The sequence below is a fragment of the Polypterus senegalus genome, chromosome 1 (genome assembly GCF_016835505.1).
Source record: "Polypterus senegalus isolate Bchr_013 chromosome 1, ASM1683550v1, whole genome shotgun sequence".
NCBI classification, from domain to species: domain Eukaryota; kingdom Metazoa; phylum Chordata; class Cladistia; order Polypteriformes; family Polypteridae; genus Polypterus; species Polypterus senegalus.
The window spans coordinates 330,684,442-330,704,682 of NC_053154.1; the positions used below are offsets into that span (position 1 = coordinate 330,684,442).

The window sequence follows — 20,241 nt, forward strand, 5'->3', positions numbered from 1 at the left end:
CCACCTAAACCAAGGCTGCTGTTGCTGTCGTTGATCTCCTGCTCCCTTCATCCCTCTCCTCCCCTACCAGGCCTTGGACATGGAGGTGCCCGTTGTTCAGCCAGCTTCACACTTGGCTACTATCCACCCCAGTGTCGGAGGTCACAGCCCACCAGCAGGGCCACATCATCTGCCAGAAGGACCCCAAACTGGACCCCCTCCACTGCTGTTGGGCCTAAACACTATGAACAGAATGGGAGACAAAGGGCAGCTCTGGCAGAGTTGCCCACACCCACTGGCATCGACACTCACTTCTTTCCAGCAGTGCACACCAAGCAGCGGGCTCCTTCAATGGCATGACTATCGAGGTATACCCAGGTAAGACTGGCAGCACTCCATCTCTGATATAAACCATATGGGCATAGTCCTGCTTTCTCCCCGAGTCACCTGATCAGTTTGTGTCATCTTCATGGCACAACTGCCCTTGCCAGCCACAACTATCAGCTGCCTCTGGAGTCCCACTGACTGCCCAAGCTCAGGAGGCGTCCACCACTGGCACCAGTGACCTTACGCCCACAGCCCTGCACTGCCACCTCTTTCTTTCTGTGGCTGCGAGTCTTCAAATCGGATTCTGGAAGAAGTTCTAGACGATCAATGGCTGCACATTTTACATGAAAGAGCATTTGTGCCAAAACGAGATGCAGTCCTGCGTGTGAACATTGAAGTGCATATACGTGGGGGGGGACATTTAGTTCTGACAACGCGGGTTTAACATGTCGGCTGACTGATTGATTGACTGACTGAATGATTGACTGATTGATTAATTGACTGATTGATTTCCACCTCAGCACACACTCTTCATGTCAGTCTGAAACACAATAGAAGAGCAGACTGCATTGTAATTCATGTCCACAGATCGGGTGTCAGGCATATCGTATCGCGTTGTGTTTGGGGGCAGCCGATTCAAGACCACGTTTTTCAATTGCGTCAAAACTAAAAGTAATCAAATAACCAATCGACATCAAAAGGTGGGCCGAGGGGAGTCGACAGTTGAGGAAAGAGGCGTTCATCTTCTTAACTTTACTGTCATCTGGTCAAGTGGAGTCGATGCCCACCCCCTTGTGGACCCCCAGTTCTCGCCCGTCATTTCAGCCCACAGTTCACGTGTTTCTCACACCGAGTTTGTCCCGTTGACTCCTGTCACTCATCAGTCTCTCTTTCCGGTCTCACCTGTCCTATTTGTCACCCATTCTTTATGTGTGACTGGTTTTTGAAAATGTAACTCTGATGGCAGCAGCTTTAACTGTGGGGGCTTCAAAAATACCTGACAGAAATGGAGCCTCAAGAGCCATGATGACAGGGACAGAGGAGGCCAGCAGGTGGTAGTAGGGGTGCAGACAAGCAGCCGAGGACGATGCAGGAGTGACAGAAATGGCAGCAGGGGGCACAGGAGATGGCTCGAGGGTTCCGGTGACGGTGAGTAGCCACCAAGCCGAGGGCTGGCACTAATGTCCTCTCTCTCCCCTGGCACAACAGAAGACTGATAGCCACTCCACCACCAACGTCACTTCCGCTGTCTGTCCTCCTGAACCTTCTGCCATGAGACTGTATAACCAGAAGGGGCAGCCAGTTGGCGGGGGTCTCTATGACCATTTGGGACTTTGTGAAATACTGAACTGAAGTGCTGCTGCTGGCAAGTGCGAGACCACCACTCAGAATTTGAAAGTAAACAGGATGGGAAGCAGGGAGGAATGAGAGCCAGAAGTCAAAGGCATGACATCCCATCAGGGAACTCGGGGTGGGCGTCAGGAGTTCATGGCCCCTGTGACGTCACCACATTCCCACGTTTGAAATTATCCAATCGGCGTCCTCCAGTATACGGCCAGTGAGCTCCATCATTTCCATGTCTGTCCACCTCAGCCAGAAGAAGCTGCTGCCCACTGTGCCCCCTACTGGGCATCATTATGATTATTATGTCACCATTAGTGCACATTTGGCAGATGTTGTCCTGTGTCATCAACTGCTTAGTGGTCTTTTACAGAAGGCAGGCTGGTGAAGTCAGGGACACACAAGAAGGCACCAGGCTCGGGTTTTAAAGGCAGGTGTCTGCACCAGGCGCCCCTCAGCACCCAAAACGGTGTCATAAATGAGGCCCACAGAGCCAGACAGACAGACAGGGGGCCAGTGGTGTGGTGGCAGGATCGAGGGGTTCAGGATATGGGGGTCCGTGCCAGAGCCTCACAGACACACGTCCTGCCACACCCGCTCTGCATGTCCTTCCTGTGTCACTTCACTGTGGTCATGTCAAGTGACTCACTGGAGTCCAAAAGTGGTGACAACAGGCTAAAGCAGCAGGCCTTACTGGTCAGGCTAAAATGTACTGAAACCTCAAACGGGATTTAAGTTACATGGAGAGAAGAAAAGAAAATGCAGAGCGGAGACGAGATGAGGAGGCGACAAGTAGGACAGACGTCACCTTCACTTGTCTTCCAGTCTGTCGTGTCAGCAAAGGGAAGAAAGTTTGAGTTCAGACCAGGAAAAAAGTAAAGGAGAGAATCAGAAAAAACCAGGAGGTCAACAATCACAACTGACAAACTAACAAGAAAGACAAAATTCAGGGTCAGAAACGCGTAAAGACAAGGCCATAACCAGAAGGAGAAAACGTCCCTTTGTAAAAGGATTTCTATTTGCAGCTCGCATGAGGACAATCACCTTGAACTGTCTCTGTAGCCCACTGAGTAGCAATGTGGGCAGCTTGTCCTGATGACAGAGTATGCAGAGCAATGAACCCTAAAGATCAGAACTTCATTCAGGACGTAAAAAACAAAACAGGGGCCTGATCATTAGAGATGCAAAAAATCACAACACAAGTGACAGGTGACAAAGCACAGTGTCCTTTTTATTATGAGCTCTCATTACGTCTCTTCACCAGGGCAGAGTTTCTCCAGTGTGACTCAGGAATCCACCGTTGTCCTTTTCTGACAAGTTGGAGATCACTTTAAGGATGCCATTGATGCTCTCTTCTTTGGTTAGGACGGCCTGGAATGACAAAGACATGACGCGGTTATCTTGACTCCTCCCACTGGGGGTCCATAATGTGTGTGCATGTGTCACGTTGGTGGTGCCTGACACGGATGGCTCTGCATCGTGTAATGAGGCCTAACAGACTCAAAAAGCCTGAGGAGGATACAAATCTCAAAAGGGAGAGGAGAGCCGTCGAAACCTCTGGCCACAATAAGCAAAACGATCATTGAATCAAACAACTAAAGTCCAAAAGTCTCCAAAATAAACCAAAACAAATCACGGAGACGGAGGAAAAGAGAAACCTAAAAATAAGAATGAAGCCAAACACTACAGTATTACTGCATGAGGTATCTTGTAATTACTTCCTAAATAGCTTTAGTAGGTGAGATTTTCTGATTCTCTGTCTGGAAAGCACTTCTCCACAATTGCAGTAAATCAGTACTGGAATGAAGAGGATATTCTGAGTATGTATCAGTCAGACTAAAGACCAAATCACAGCCCAGAAATGACGTTAGTTACAGCAGCCAATGGCTTACGTCTTAACTCATTCAGGGCCGATGGAGACTTTTGTTGAAATTCAGCGGTACAGGATTGTAATCAGCTGTAAACGGTGACAAAAGTCGCCATAACATTTTAGTTTGACTCTCTTTGCCGGAAGGCAAGTCATCTCAACGTCCTTCACACGCATGAGCGGCAAAGAGCAAACTCGACATCGGGCAAGCGACCAAAGCGAATGTGCAAAGCAAGACACACCGTGGACGGCGTTTTGTGTATTATCGCTGAATCACGCTCTGACATGATGGACTCCGATTGTGAAGCAAGAGAACTGGAGACGGAGATGAGAAGTGAAAGTGACGTACCAGCATCAGCTGATTGTGGTAATGAAGACGTTTGTGTACCTGATGTGCCTAACACAACACTCACCTTGGAGGACCGCTACTTACGATGACAAGAGGTACAAACCAGATTGTGTCACACTACAACTGCCAACATCACCCACCTGCCGCACATTCCTGCTGGCCGTCAAGCCACCACCACCGCGGAGCCACCAGAAACAGCGAACAGGCGCCGACAGCAGCACAGCACACAGCAATGACGTTTTATGTTGGTTTATGTGGGACGCTTTACAGAAAACACACATTCAGCCATCAAAGAGTGAAAACAGATTTAGATGACGAATCGCTTGGCCCTTGTTCTGTTAGCCCCGAGTCCAGCAGTGGACACCTTGGTTCTTATTGACCGCGGCTTAGACTGTCTGGTGGTGCCTTGCGTTGGTTTCACTCTTATGTCACAGGATTTAAATACATTGTCAGCGACTCGTGATGTGTGGGGTGGCACAGGGTCTTTTTAGGGCCCCTTACTATTCTGATTCTGCACACTGCCATTAGGTCAATCATTTCAAGACAGAAAGTGAATTATCATGGATATGTAGACGACACACCGATTTATTTGTCGAGAGCACCAGATGATCCCCAATCCTCTGACCCACCGTCTTACCAGCAGCACTGAATGGATAAGAAAGAATTTCCTTCAACTTAACAAAAAAAAAAAAAAGAGACTTGAATCAATTCTTTAACACTAGAATTACCAGAGCCTACAAAAAAACTCGTAGATCCGTCCCACCTTAAATCGCTTCTTAAAACCGTTCTCACTTCTCCGCCAGCCTCCTTTGTCCTGTAAATGTGCCGATAAAAACAAACTGCAAGCAGCCGGCTATTCCATCCTCCCACCGACTCAGAACGTGCACAAACTTCTCCGAGCTCATCCCTCGATTATCTGGGAGTGAAGTGGAGTTTTAGAGTGGCAATAATAGATAGTTATTTGGAACACACGCATTTCATGTGTGCTCCGTTTCTACAGTAATCTGTGTAAACACATTGTTAAAACAGAAACTTTTTCATATTTTAGTAATAAATGTTACAAAATGTAGATATAAGCTATAAAATGTGTGAAGCCTGACGGCCAAAGAGAAAATAAACACTTTCATAAAAGGTTCAAGACTTTTACAACCGCTTCCGTGGTGTACTGGTAAGATTTCGTCACTTAGAGCGCAGCAGACCTGTTGTACTTCAAGAGATCCGAGTTCGATTCCCCGCTGGAGAAAAATGTATTTCTTTTTAACCTTCGCCGTTCTGCCTGCCTGAACTCCCTGTCTGTCTATCTATATAGTAATAACAGTCATTTTATTATTATATAGGAGCTTCCCTGTCTGCCTATCATATAGTGCCTTTCCTTCCTATCTATCTATCTATCTATCTATCCCCTTAGTTGTTTATTTATATATCTAGTGCCTTCTCTGCCTGTCTGTCTGTCTGATTCTGTCCTCTGCATGTTCTGGAGTACAAAAGAAACACCACCATACAGCAACATGTGTGAACTGGCAAGATCGGGAATGAAAGAGACAATATATGTAAAAACATCACCGCACTAATGCAATATTATTTGAAAATGAACAGCGTCAGATCAGGTTTGAATATGCGCCCGATCTGACGCTGTTCGATTTCAAATAATATTGCATGTACTGAACTGTTTTAGAATAAAAACATAGATTTGATTTTAGTCAGTCTGTAAGAGCCAGTGTAAATGCATGATAATTGTAAAGGTTAGCTTTGTTTTTTTAATTCCGTTCCATTCTCTCAGTCGCGTTCACGAGTCCCCCCATCTGACACTGCTGTTTTCACATAAAGACGCGCTATAACTCAAATGTGATTTATTTGGAGACGCGCTATACTCAAATGTGATTTATATAGGGAAGTACGTACAGTGTCAGGTGCTCATTCAGTGTAATAGGAACCATAGCACAGAGAGTTGTGTGCACGGCAACAAGTAGACATGTCGTGAATGTAGGAAGGGTGTGTGGGAATTAATATTTGAATGTGATGATTTTATATAGCACGGATCGGAAATCAGCACTTCTTAGCATTGCACCACGCAAGCTGTCGTATCAACCGCCTACTGTAACTTGCTTTATTTTTTCTTCACTTATAGTCTAGAATAAAAGTGCACTTGTTTTGTTATACTTGTACACCAACATATGTTCCTGTGTTTGAGCGACACTGGCATGCTCAAAAAAATAGACGTGTAACGCCACGAAAAGTGCACGCAGACACTTCAGTTCGCAAGTACGAGAATACAGTCACAAGTACGCTTTATGTGAAAACAGCATTCTCAGATGGGGGTTAGGGAAGGATCCTGAACACGACTGAGGGAATGAAAAGTGAATAAAAAAAGAACTAACCTTTACAAGTATCATAAATTACATCGGCTGTTACACAATGAAATCACATGTATGCTTTTATTCTAAAATAGTAAGAAGAGCAGTTTACTTCTCAAAGCTGAATGGTGTGGGATCGAACTCATGACCTTTTGAATACTAGTCAGCGGCTGATACCATTACGCTACCGTGACAGCTGTAGTAAATGTTTGTCAATGTGGCATGCTAAGGCGGCTTTTTTCTGCAGTTATATTTTTGAAATATAAGTATACTTGTTCTGTTGTATTTGTACCTTTTGTGAAAGTGTTTGATATTTGGACTTCAGGCTTCATACATTATATAGTTTATGCTTACATTTTGTCATTTACTACTACAATATGAAAAACGTTTGTTTTAAAAATGTGTTTACACGGATTACTGTAGAAACAGAACACACGTGAAATGCGTGTACAGTATTCCAAATAATGGTCTATTATTTCCACTATAAAACCACTTCTCTCAGCTCAGGCCTTGATTGATTATCTGGGAGCGAAGTCTGTGCACGTTCTAAGTCGTTGGGGGGATGGAATAGCCGGCTACTTGCAGCTTTTCTTTTATCAGCACATTTAGATTAACAAATAACGCTGGCGGAGAGGTGAGAACGGTTTTAAGAAGTGATTTAAGGTGGGACGGACCTACGAGTTTTTTCGTAGGCTCTGGTAATTCTAGTGTTAAATATCAGCAAACAAAAAAGCGAGGACTTTAGAAATACACTTGGCCATGTGGCAGAAGTAAAGGATGTCAGTGTCCTTTTAGATTCAGAGCTCCATGTCAAATCGCAGATTACAAAGACAACACTCCTTCACCTAAGAAACTTCACTGTAAGCTGTGGATGAGATCAGCCATGCGTTGGTCTTTAGCCGCCAGATTACTGCAACACGTCCGACCAGAATTACTACACAGAGAGAGGGGTTGGCAGCAAGAGAATCGGAGCAAATCTCAGTGGTCTTAGCATCGCTGCACTGGCTACCTGTGTCCCGATTTTAAAACACATTTCATTGTATGCGATGCTCTGCACAATCTACCTCTTTATACTTTGGATTTCTTGTCCTCTTATGTTCCCAACTGTAATCGCAGATCTTCTGCCATCGGCTTGCTCAATATTCGGAGAGTAAAGCAGAAAAACTTTGACGAGGCGGCTCTCCGTTTCTACACACAAAAGTCTGGAATACGTCACCAATAAGAGAGGCCATGCAGCAGAAATGACAACAAAGTCACCTCTCTACTCCCTTAAATGACTGGCATCACTAATACTAGTACTTCACACAGCGGACAGGAGGACAATGGCTTCTATTTGCTGCCTTATACGCGGATCACCACTCACTATTTTACAGGTTTTCTTTTCTCCAGGACTGTGTGGTGCCCACTATGCCCACTGCCCCCTAAAATGATGAAACAACACCAGAGTGTTCTGTTAATGCCACACCTTCATGGACTGTAGAAGGCCTAGTGGGGGTCTGCCAGTCCTTTGGCCCTTGAACTCTCACACATTTGATTTTTTTTTTTTTTTGAGTTTTAAATTGGTTTTCTGTCTTTTCTTAGCGATGATCCATAATCTGAAAATACCATTGGACGTCTAAACTAAATAAGGACTCTGCTTCTTCTACTACCTGGATTTCTATGTTAGGTCAATGCTTTCTAATTTAATCTTACCGAATATTCTTTTATGTTGTTTATTATGAAAATGTGTTACACAAATAAATGTGATTGTTCATCATTTGTTCCTTTGGTTTTGAGTTTCCAGCAATCCAAACAGACAATCTTTACCGTACGCGCGCTCACATGTATTTCTCATTCTCTTCTGAATCTGAACATGAGCCATTTGAAAGCGGCTGGTGCTGTGATGCCATGACTGGCTGCTATTATTACATCTCAGCTTCTGTTTTTGTGTATTTTGTGCTTTTTGTTTAATTTAATGATTGTTTTCCATGCATTGGTTTAGTTTATCATTCTGTGATTATGGCCTGCTTTTTAAATGCGTCTCCATTCCTTGAACTTTGTGGGTGGCGCTTCAGAAGGTGGTGCCACCCTGACGTCACATTACTGGCTCCTCCCTCTTGGTTATATTTTATTTAAAAGATAAAGAGAGAGCACCAACAGCAAGGGCCGATCTTTAAAAACAACAATGAAGGGAATATCCTTTCTCCTTTATAGAGGCATATTCTAACGTTTATAGATTCCTTACTTTAAAAAGCCTTTGAACGAGATGTTTTCCAATTCAAACAGTTCACCACATCAGTCACCCACTGACCTATAAAAGATGAGCAACATAAGCCTACACGCCAGTAGTGTGCTATGGGCCATTACAACCAGTTTGTGCTCCTCCACTGTTGTGGCATGAAATGTCATATATAAGGTGATAAATATTTTGTATGTCTTTATTTGTAAGTCAGACAAAGCAAATGTGATATTAGTGTTTAATTCATTCACTTTATTATACTTTACTCCTCCCTCTCTCTCGCACCATTACCAGGAAAAGGACAACACAATGAAGAGCAAAGCCCAGCAGCCATATTGAGATGGAAAGCCAGTAATGAGGACTGAACTCGAGACGTTTAAAGTAAATTCAAGTCCTTGTGCCGCCTGAAACTACACGTCAGCATTTCTCAGGTTGGATGGTCGTCAATATTCACTTGAATTTGCTTGTTATTATTTTATGAATTTATCAATAATCCATTATTTAAACTCGTAACTCAACTCCTGCTTGTATTTTACTTTGTGTAATTGTCTGAGGTTATAGATGGAGATAGGAAAGTGGGAGAAGATATAAAGTACAACACCTGATAAACAGCAGTAAGTCTATGGGATCTGCGGCATTCTGATAAAGCGGACAGCAGAGGAACAGAGAAATCTGCCAAGACCAGACATCCACTTGAAGCCCACCTGAGAGTCCACCAAACAAAGACAGCTGTTAGTGGCTTAGGGGGAATGTGACACCAAGGCTGTCTGATGGCCATTTGAAGATTCTGCTCCGAGGTTCATTTGGTGAATCTCCAAAACGTGTGGCCCAGTGAGCTCGATTTCAAGGTTTCAGGTTGGATTTTTGCTCTCGATACATTTTGAACAATTTTAAATGAGAGAGAAGTGCGACTGACGAAAAGATTAAAGTTGAATAATTGAGTGCTTTCCCCATGTGGAGTTAGTGTGTCCTGTGCGTTGCTGCCTTCTGCTCGCTTTCTAAGACGTGAAGTGAAAGACCCTCTCCCCACCGTACCCTAGGACTTTAATCTGCTTGTATACATCACTGAGTCTTCCAGACTGGCCAGTACGTCATCTGAAACAGAAACGGGTGGGAGGTGTGGAACATTAGGTAGGTTACTTTAACAGTTTCTGATTTGAAACAAGAGGAGAATCTGTGCTGCTGGCAAGTTAATTCTCAAGTGTAAATGTTCATAAGAGGCAAAGACATTAATTAGGTACAATTCTCAAAGGGTTTTAATCCTGGACATTTTCCAAAGATTAAATACTGTGAAGGTTTGAAAAGGCGATCATCATTTAGAGGAGCAACAGATAAAAGCTTCTCTGCCTTAAAATGCTTCCTGCATTGGATTTACATTCTGACTGATTGGTGGATTATTGGTATGGTGAAGAGAATTTCTATCGACTAGCGCGCAAAGCAGGGCATGTAAAGACGTCTCCCTTTGTTTCTGAGTAGCCACCGAGGAAAGTGTGACTTTTTAAAAGTTTAAGAGTTGCAGACATTAAGAAATCATACGAGAGAATGAAGCTTGACATGGTTGGATGGACACAAAGACGAACGGCCACAGGCATCAGAGGGGATTTACATAAAAGCTGAATTCAAGCTGCTTAATTAAAAAGTACAATACAAGGAAATCTGGGTCATCAGGGGCTCTGTCATCAGACCATCACCCTATTTAATTTATATTAATAACACATAACATGAATGTCTTATTAAAAACATTTGAAATTTGCTAATGACAACAAAACAAGAGAAATAGCAAATACTGGGGAGGCAGAAGAAATAACACAATGCAGACAAGCACCACGTGCTCCATGCGGTGTTATGAATAAAACGGGTGCTCCAGACAAGCCTTTTCTTTGGCTTCTAAATATCCATCCATCCATTTTCCAACCCGCTGAATCTGAACACAGGGTCACTTTTGTAAATTCTGTTTGTGTTTTCTTGCTGGGTGTATTTTATTATTTCTTATTGTGCGTTTTTTTCGTGTTGTGTTTTGCAATTCTTTTGTATTATGTGCATTATGTTTGTTCCTTGCCCCCTTTTTGTTGAGCCCCTGTTGCTTCAGCAGTGGTGCCACGCCTGTCCTCTTGAGTTGCCGCTGTTGTGCCCTCACTTCTGTTGCTCATCACTTCATTGGATTACGGTTTTGAATTCTGTTTTTTCGTATTGTTCTTTTGTGTATGGACTGTTTCTGGGTTTTGTTTTCTAGTGCTTAGACTTGCTTTTGTTTGGCTCTTGTTTTAGGATTTTTAAGTATAAAACTTAAACTTTGTTTTGGATTTTGGAATAAAGCGTTTTATATGGTTCCCCTCTTCAGCCAAGGGTTCAAGTTTTCACCTGCTTCATGATTTTGGGGCCCAGCTGATTTTGTGCTTAGACCTCTTTGAGGTCTTCAGGTCCAGTTTTAGCAGTGAAGCCCCTGGTCTTAAGTTCTAAGAGTTTGACAAAAAGAAACTTCAAAACTATCAATACAAGAAGGATGAGGCTCACTCACACTGGGAAAAGGGGTGGAAAGTTGAAACTCTGGACCACACAAAGTCTGCCACTTAACTGACAGCCAACTGCGTGACCAACTGATGATGAGGATGACGATGATGAGGTGGCACAGTGGAGTCCACGGCCATGTGGTCCATTTACATTTAATATATTTATACTGCTGGTTTATCACTTCAGTATTTCCTGAGTAATCAATCTACTCTTAAGGAGATTTGAAAGAAGCAAAGCAGACTTCAGAAAAGTGAAAAATCACAGCAAAAACCAAAAGGAAAGAATAATCAACTGGGATACAACAATGAATAAATAAAACTGCCATCATGGCACACACTTCAAAATGTGGAGCTGATGTGTGCTGCCAGCTTCCGCACCTCGAGGTGGAAGTGCACTTCTGATGGACACGAATTCAGAATGTGACACCCGATAAAAACAATCCACACTTCAACTCCATAAACTGGCACAAAGCACTTACTTGAGGTCCACCCATGTCGGTCTTTACCCATCCTGGACTCAGGGACATACACAGAATGCCATCATCCAAGAGATCAGAGGACAGACATCTGGTCACCATATTCAAAGCCGTCTGAAAAGAAAACAATAGAAATGCTTCACTATTGTAATGGCTAACACACATCTGGACAATCTGCATTGGATCTCTCAGCATTGACTTGATGCACTGCCGACATTGGTGTCCTCGACCGCTCGCTGCTCACACCGCTGGTGTGTCTGCTAGAACAACTAAAGCAGCACTATGGGGTCTTTGTGTCATTACAGTGTCATGAGGTGTCACACATGCTGTATCCCTTACCTTTGAAACGTGGTATGGGTACCATTTCACTTGTGTGTTTTCTCCCCAGCTTAGTTGGATTGATCCCAAGACAGAAGACACGTTGACTATGGCTGCCCTGTGAATCCCCATTCCTGTTCCCTGCTTTGCAGCTTTCCTCAATAATGGCAAGAAAGCCTGCAGAATGCAAGAAAAGTTAAAAAAAAAAAAATTGCAAAATTCCCTAAATATTCATCAAAGAACAAATTTACAGTAATAGAGCCCTAGTTAAGAAGAGCGCAGTAAGAGACCCCTCTGGAGAGTACGGGCACCTCATGAAAAGAAATCAAACTCTCAGAGCAAAATAAGAACTGGACATCACCAGGATGGGTGTACGGTGGCCACCTCGACCACTTTAGTTAGTTAGACATGTCAGTTCACTGAATGTGAAGGGGCCTGTGACCAAGTGAAGGTGTGACGTTACAGAAGGTGACAGGCGAGACGTGCCGTCAAGATCAAGTGTCCAGTAGACGTCTCAGATATAGAAGCAGGAACAATTCCAGGACCTGAATCAAGATTTTCACCTTCGTATTCCTTATTAATCATCTCAAAAGGCAAATGAAGGTATGAAATGTGTGAATAACACCTAAAGGAAGTGCAATGACGGAGCAATTAGCAGAGACACAGACAGGACTGAAAGGCACTATAACAATAGAGCAGCTGACGCGTTTGGAGAGGATATTTTGTTCATTAGGGTGTGTGTGATGTAGATAAATAGCTCTTTATATGTCCTCAATTGTCTGGTAATCCATCCATCCATCCATTATGCAACCCGCTATATCCTAACTACAGGGTCACGGGGGTCTGCTGGAGCCAATCCCAGCCAACAAAGGGCGCAAGGCAGGAAACAAACCCCGGGCAGGGCACCAGCCCACTGCAGGGCACACACACCAAGCACACACTAGGGACAATTTAGGATCGCCAATGCGATGGGAGGACCTGAGAAGTGAACCCAGATGGGTCTCCTAACTGCGAGGCAGCAGCGCTACCCACTGCTCCACCGTGCTGCCCTCTTGACTGGTAATGTAAAAATTAAATTAAATAAATAGTCTTTAAAGGCCAATGCAGACTTTGGTACTGGGTCAGCAGATGGACAATATTGCCCTAAAACTGACCGATCTTCACATGAAGGCAATGCATTGCTCTCTTTTGGATAAATATGGATGCACAAAATAAGGCAATGGACCTTCGACCAAGAGAACATTGAATCTTTGATTTACACTTCACTTTGATATATGGAAGGCTGTGTGGCTCTGGATTTCCAAGTCACACACTGCATTGTCCTGTCCATCATTTACCTTGGTGACCATTAAGGGAGACACTGCGTTCACCTCGAAATTCTTCATCATTTCTTCAGCTGTGACCTCATTCAGAGTTGATCTAAGTAATATCCCGGCATTGTTCACCAGGCAGTTGAGGCCTTTGTCTCCAACGAGGGACTCCACTTCCTTGAAAGCTGCTTCAATGTCGTCCTTGTTTGTGACATCTGCAAAGAGACAGGAGAGTCTCAGCTTCATACAGTTGTGCTGCTGACGTCAGCCAGATTCACCTTAAGAAAGTCACAGTGGACGGGTTAGTGTCCACGTCAAGACAAGAAGTCCAACAGGCTATTAGGCTGTAAAATGTGACAAGTGTTACTAAAGATTAGAATTAGGCTGCACACAGTGGTACTCCACTTTGGGCAGTTTGGGTCTTCATATCACTAAAAAGACAAAGCAGCACTACAGAAGGTCCAGAGAAGAACAACTAGGCTGAGGAGGACAGACTGAGGCTTCGTCCCATCTAACACAAACAGGTTTCTGCTGAAGGAACACAAAACCAGTTCAGTTAGTCCTAAACCAACAAATCCAAACTGAAAAACAGAAACTCCAAGTCCAACAGGCTATTTATATTTATATATATATATATAATTCTTTTTGGGTTTGAAACGGAAATTACGTATGACTACAAAGTCAGGTTACACAGAGAAAGTGAGACAGAAGCAGATCGAGAGAGAAGGCTCGCTAATCAACGTATACGACAATCACAATTGACGGCCTCACAAACACCTGAACAACGTGCTGAACAGAATCGAAATCGACGGATGCAGTATTCACTGGCTACCACGTCACACAGGTGTCAGGGTCTGTATATGGAGGGATGCAATTAGAACACTGAAAAAGTTTATCGCCTACATCCAAAAGTTACAATAGGAGAAATGGACATCATGTGCGAGTACTGCCAAGCACAGAGGGTTAAACTTGAATCAAGTGGGATGTGTTGTTGAGACGGCATTAATGCTGTTGCCTCATGACAGCCACAAATGTTTCGCTTCCACTCAGTGAGCGAAGCCACTGGGTAATCTGCTAGTTAGATTATAAAATGTGACAAGTGTTACTAAAGATTAGAATTAGGCTGCACACAGTGGTGCACCGGTGAAGAAGCCAAAACCAGTTCAGTTAGTCCTAAACCAACAAATCCTAAATGAAAAACAGAAACTCCTAGCTGCTGTAAGTGGCACTGATTTGTCACCCTAATGAATTGTTTCACAAAGTCACAAACCAAAGCCTTGAAAAGAGTTCATCACAAACTTGGGTAAAGTTGTCTGGTGTGACGTCGGGTTACCCAGCAGAGAGTCTATGGGGTCTTCACTGTTCACATTCACGTTTGGGAGACAAAAAGCACCAGCAGATGAAAGTACGCGATCAGACAGGCTGGGGACGTCACGAAAAGGACAAAAGGACAGAACACCAGAGTTAAAGGAGAAAATCAGAAGGAACTGTCAGACAAAGCAAAGCCAAAGCTGAAAACCAAAATGAACGTCACAACTTGTTTATCTAATAATACATTTTATTTATATTGCACTTCATATTTTAGCAATCTCAAAGTGCTACAGAGTAAAAATAAAAATAATAAAACAAGAAAATCTATTTATACTTTAACAAAATATCTTTCTATCTGTGGAACTAAACTACCGTGAAGGCAATCATTACACATCGAGAGGTAGCTTCAGGGTAAAGTGGCGATATATTTCTATGTAGCAGCCCCCACTTCACCAGCGTGACTGTGCATTCACATGATGTTAAATTATTTAACCTTGAATAACAATAACCAAAAAGACAAAACAAATTACAAAAATCAATTCCTCGTGAATAAGCAATAGGGGAACAAAATCACCATATAAAAGTCCATCCATCCATCCATTATTTAACCCGCTATATCCTAACTGCAGGGTCACGGGGGTCTACTGGAGCCAATCCCGGCCAACAGAGGGCGCAAGGCAGGAAACAAACCCTGGGCAGGGCGCCAGCCCACCGCAGCCATATAAAATTAGAAAATGTATACATAATTATTCCATATTTCTAAGAGTGCTGTGCTAGTGACTAAACCAGAGCTCTGTTACTTACCCCTTATGTTTAAACATTCTGTAGTTCTTGATAACGACACAGGACCTCACTGTGTTAAAAAAAGGCACAAGAGTGGAATGAAAAGCCAACCACTAACTGATGACTGATCCCTCAGCAGAGATGTGCTGTGTTCGCTTAGAGATAGCGGAGGATCAACACCACCAACACCTGAGCTTGCTGAGGCGCTAACAAAGGATGCTGGGATTACAATCAGTGGGTTGTACAGTGCCCGCTATACAGCCAGTTGGCAATCAAACTGCTTACCTGTGACTGCACGTGCTGCCAGTTACAATCGGTGACACGTGTGCACAAAGTCAATCAACAACTGAAAATGGTGACACAGTCTATAATGTCCAGGGCCATTCCTCAGCTTAGTCACAGCTCTTACGTATTAATCCATGTTAAAACTCGTTTGCATCTTTGGTAATTAAAATAAACAAAATCAACAAATGAAAAGGAATTGAAATTCAGTTGGAAAAAAATGGTTGGGTTTTATGTTCTCATTTGTATCCACTGTAGAAGAAGAGTGTTCTCCTCGGCACCTTGTGCCCTGTGTATTTGGTAACTAAGTTTCATAACAGTGCTCTGCCAGTAAAAAAGAAAGCTTGATTTATTGAACTGACAAAAATGTTACCCAATGCCCAACTTCCTCAAAGTACATGGCTCAGGAGAGAAGAAAGATCATAAGATTGCAGGGCATATGCGCAAGGCGTCTGTAAGTTTTAAGGGGAACTTAGATAATGTCTAGTTCAGATATTACATCATTTACAGAATCATAAGATAGAGGGGTCTTTAAAGCTCCCCCTAGCCGTTGTTCAGGGTTCAGAGGAACAGCCTGCTGTGACGGACTGTGCTCTCTGGATCTCTACTTTCTGTGACTCCTGATGTAGAATAAACAAGAACTTGTGAAAAACATCACCTGCTGTCGAGTCTGCAATTTCTTTCACCCACACCACGGAATTACCAGAACTTAAGACCAACCTGTATATTAATTCAGCAAAAAGAGTTCAAAATGAATTTATAAAAACTGTGAAATAGTCAAGTGTTCAGGGTGCAGTACTCATCAGCTAATACCAGGAATTAAAAAGGAGAGTCCTGACAGCAAAGGCGAGACCTCAAAGGGTCTCATCACAAGGAAATCAAATCAGGCCTGACAATGACATTCAGATTCTTCATCCTCAAGGCTAACTTCCTCACGTTCAGTGTGGACGGAAGGCTAAATGATTAAGAAAGGCTGCGTTTTCAAACGTATCTGAGTTAGCAAAGGAGACTGAAAGGCAACCTGACTGAAGTGCTCAGAATGATGAAGTGGATACCAAACGTTACTCTTCAACAAGAATAGGAGGACAACAGAACTTAAGGGCAGATTTCACACACACAAATGTTAGGGACGTTTTCATTTAAACAGCTAACTACAGACATGTGGAAAAGGTGACCAAGTAGTGTGGTAGGCACGATGGCTTTAGCGACCAGCAAATCTTGATGTGATGTTGTGGTGGAGAAATACGATGAATAAGAGAAGCGGGCCTGCTGGTCTCAATGGCCTGTTCTCATCAAAATGTTCTCCAGTCTCACCATAGTCAATGACGTGGACACCAAATGGCGTCATCAGAGCAGCAGATCACAGGTCGTTGTTTTACTTACCAAGGGTCACAATGTGGAGATCAGGGTGGCTCTCTGCCAATCTGTTTAGTTCCTAAAAAAGTAAAACAAACATAAAATTAAAGAAGCCACAGAGCCAAAGTCACAAAGTTACCAACACCCAGGACATTGAGATGGGAGATGCACAGGTCCAGAAACGCCACGGCCACACCTGGTAACGTAAGGCCCCGCGTCCCGACAGACACAAAGAATGAGGGAGAACATGGGAGCTTCTGCTGGATTGACCTCCACTGTTTACATGCAAACACCAGCAGGCCTCTGTGTGAACAGAACATGGGGGCTCACGAGGTGAAATCTGAGCAACACGAGTTCTACTAAACGGTGGGCAAGACGCAAGGTGACAAGGGTCACAGATTTATCCTTCTTCAAAAGACCTGAATTAACAGTACAATGTCATGGTGGCACTGCCAAGTACTTGTCTCACAATGTTTGATTTTGGCAAACACACAGGAAACACTTTGAACCCACAGACAGCAAAGAGCCCATCAAGTGTGTCACTTTACCTACCGTGTGCCGTCCTTCACTCTGTCCTTGTGTTGTGACCATGCTGTCTGTCCTCTGTGGACCTTCATGACCTTTTCTAATGAGAAGACCACACCACATTCCAGAAGAGGCCTGACGTGACTTGAACTGCACACAGCGGGGTGCCATGTGACACAACAGAAGAACAACTTTCTACATCGGGGGGACTGCTTTACATTTCTTGTATTGACCTTCCCTGATGAACTGAAAGTTTTCATCAACAGGTCTCACCAGCACCTTGCTGTATGTCCTCACATTTTCTATATTTGTTGTTATGGACTTCTACAGATGCTCAATGGAGTCCATCCTCCCTGACCTCATTACCTGCTGGTATGGCACAACCTGAATGCAGGGCCACAGAGCACCACAGTGGGTGGTGAAGGCAGAACAGAATAACACTGGCACCTAACTGAGCGGACCCTCTTTTCAGGATCCACACGACAGTCAATGTCTTAGGAAGACCCTCGGCCATCCTGAAGAGCCGCTCTCCTCAGTCCTCCATGCAGGGCCAGTGACATTCACACCAGTCAATTCAGGGCGGTCTCTCTCAGGACTCTAAGGTTACTGCACAGTCAGTCATAAATATAAATGTGTCATGTAAATTGTACGGTAATGTGAAAAAGAAAGTACACCCCATGAGACCTAAATAAAGACGATACAAACCTTGACATTTTGTAGTTTACGGTATGATTTAAAGAAACAGAAATGCTCATTTCACTTGTGCAGAAAGTAAATGCACCCCTCCATTTATCGGTGCCTCACGTACCACCCATTAGAATCAGGCACAAACAATGAGTTCATCAAGAGAGAGGAGTTTGTCCGAGTGTGTCCTCTTACTTGAGGCTCACAGATTAGGTTTGGTTCGTCTTGTTTAGTTTGAATGAGCATATCAAGGTGGGCAGTGCAGTGACACGGGTCGACTTCCTGTCACACTATCATGATGAACTTCTCGATGTTAAACACTTCACTAATAGCAAAATGGATGGACTGTGAAAATCTCTATATAATAATCTTCATTTGGATCTTGATCTTTGTTTGTCCGCGAATGAATTAGAAGAAGCACTAGATGGCAGTAGAGAGACAGCTAAAACATAGGCACTGCATTAAGAATCTCCTCCAGGGTTACACTACTGAAGATTGCAGTACGCCAGTCACACCTCAAAACACAGACATTCAAACTTAACAAATTGTTGTGCTTTAAATTAACTAAAGAGATCTTCATTTAGATCTTCATCTGTGTTTGTCCGCGAATTCCACGCCTGCGTAGACCACCTTCCAGTTTAGTACGTCGTTGTTACTCACGGATGTCAACAATGTGCCGGAATAACGAAAGGGGTGGTGGACAGCGTTACGCTGGTTAGCTCCTGAGGCCTGCTTAGAGAATGAGATTGGCAAAGATAAAAGGTGTGTGCCTACGTAACATATGAGTGAAAGAAAGACAGTGGGTACAATGAATGACGACGTAACGGCACGTTCTGGAAATTCTTATTGTTACGTTGTAGCCGGCGAGTGCTGCGCGTCTCACAGTTGTACTGTGGCTTGGTCACTTGTCAGTGAAGTGATCCCTATTTATGCTTTAAAGAGCCTGGATACCTATGTGTCCCCCTTTTATAACCATTGCTCCGTGTATATTGCCTTACTCTTTGGATTGCCACAAAGCAACCTGCGAGATTGGAGAAAAGTTGAGAAGACAAGGAAACGATAGCATCGTGAAAACGAGACGGACTGAACGGACAGAAGCAGAAATGCTCCTACACCACCACATATTTACTATTCGGACAGTGATTCCGAGTAGGCCGTTCCTATCAAATTAATGTCCAAGGGTTTCTTTTGTAATTTTGTTTCCCTTATAAAACAATCATAATGCTGTGTGACGAAGGGCCCAGTTCACGACTGGCAGCCGCATTTAAACAGGGAGCCCTTCACAGACAACTTTAACACGCGCAACGCAGTTGGGCACACATGGCTAGTCTTAATAGATTTAGAATGTCGCAGTATAGCAGAGTTTCAAACAGGGGATTGTGACGTGCGGTGCGTGTGAACACACCAGCCCCGTTAATTCTGAAGTTCGCCATACTCCTCAGGGTTTATTTGAAAAAGAGTAACGTAGCAAATCTTCTGCGCATTGAAATAAACCGCAGCGATGAATCTGTCTGCAGCAAACCTTCTGTGCCTCACACTGCCATGCTTAACCTACAAAGCACGGCAACTACATGTACCTGACTCAGCAGGGACTGCCATGCAAAAACAACCCGTAGGAGGTTGGCATCTCAAAGCCAGACGAGTCCATCGGTGTGTTTGATTTGCAGCAGCAGGGTGGAGCACCGGCTGGACGCTCAGATCGGAGCTGAAAACGCCATGAAATGGTGGATGTCGTCCAGCATTTGGCTGTAAAACTGATAAGAGGAGTGCACTCCTGTCACAATCACCGTGAATGGCTGTAACGTCTACTTTTATATTCCTACGCGTTATTTGATCGTTGCTTAATTCTTTGTTTCTTGTTTGTTTTTTAATCCAAACTTTGACTTTCAAATATTTATTAATGTTTCATATTAGTTCATCTTTGCTTTCATTCCTGTTGTATTACTTTGTAAATTTGTGAACGATCAGAGCATGGAAACGACGCTCTATAAATATAATTAGTATTACTGCACAGTGCCGGGAGCTGCCTGGTCAGTGTCTGTATGGATGTTCATTATTTCTGTGCGTGTTCCCTTTATATCCACCCCGAGGGCAGTAATCAATACTTTCAACTTATATAGACAACACGTCAAAGAAAAAAAAAAAAAAAAAAAGATTTTCAAAATGTGTAGATTAAATATAGTCATCATCAGAAGATACCCAAAATGAATAGGACAAAAAAAGAAAAGTTAGATTAAAATCTAAAAAAAGA

The 20,241-nt window shown here is 43.5% G+C and overlaps 1 protein-coding gene across 1 annotated transcript in view; it reads right to left on the reverse strand.

The window, feature by feature from the left end:
- Window positions 1–2,850: 2,850 nt before the first annotated feature.
- Window positions 2,851–20,241, reverse strand: part of LOC120516435 (C-factor-like) — a 36,020-nt gene continuing 18,629 nt past the window's right edge. Inside the window, exons 2-6 of the mRNA XM_039738092.1 lie at window positions 16,809–16,860; window positions 13,077–13,264; window positions 11,761–11,916; window positions 11,425–11,535; window positions 2,851–3,018 (exon numbers count right to left, since the gene is read on the reverse strand). Of these exons, the coding sequence (XP_039594026.1) occupies window positions 2,905–3,018; window positions 11,425–11,535; window positions 11,761–11,916; window positions 13,077–13,264; window positions 16,809–16,860 (621 nt within the window). The 3' untranslated portion in view covers window positions 2,851–2,904. The remainder of the gene's footprint in view (window positions 3,019–11,424; window positions 11,536–11,760; window positions 11,917–13,076; window positions 13,265–16,808; window positions 16,861–20,241) is intronic.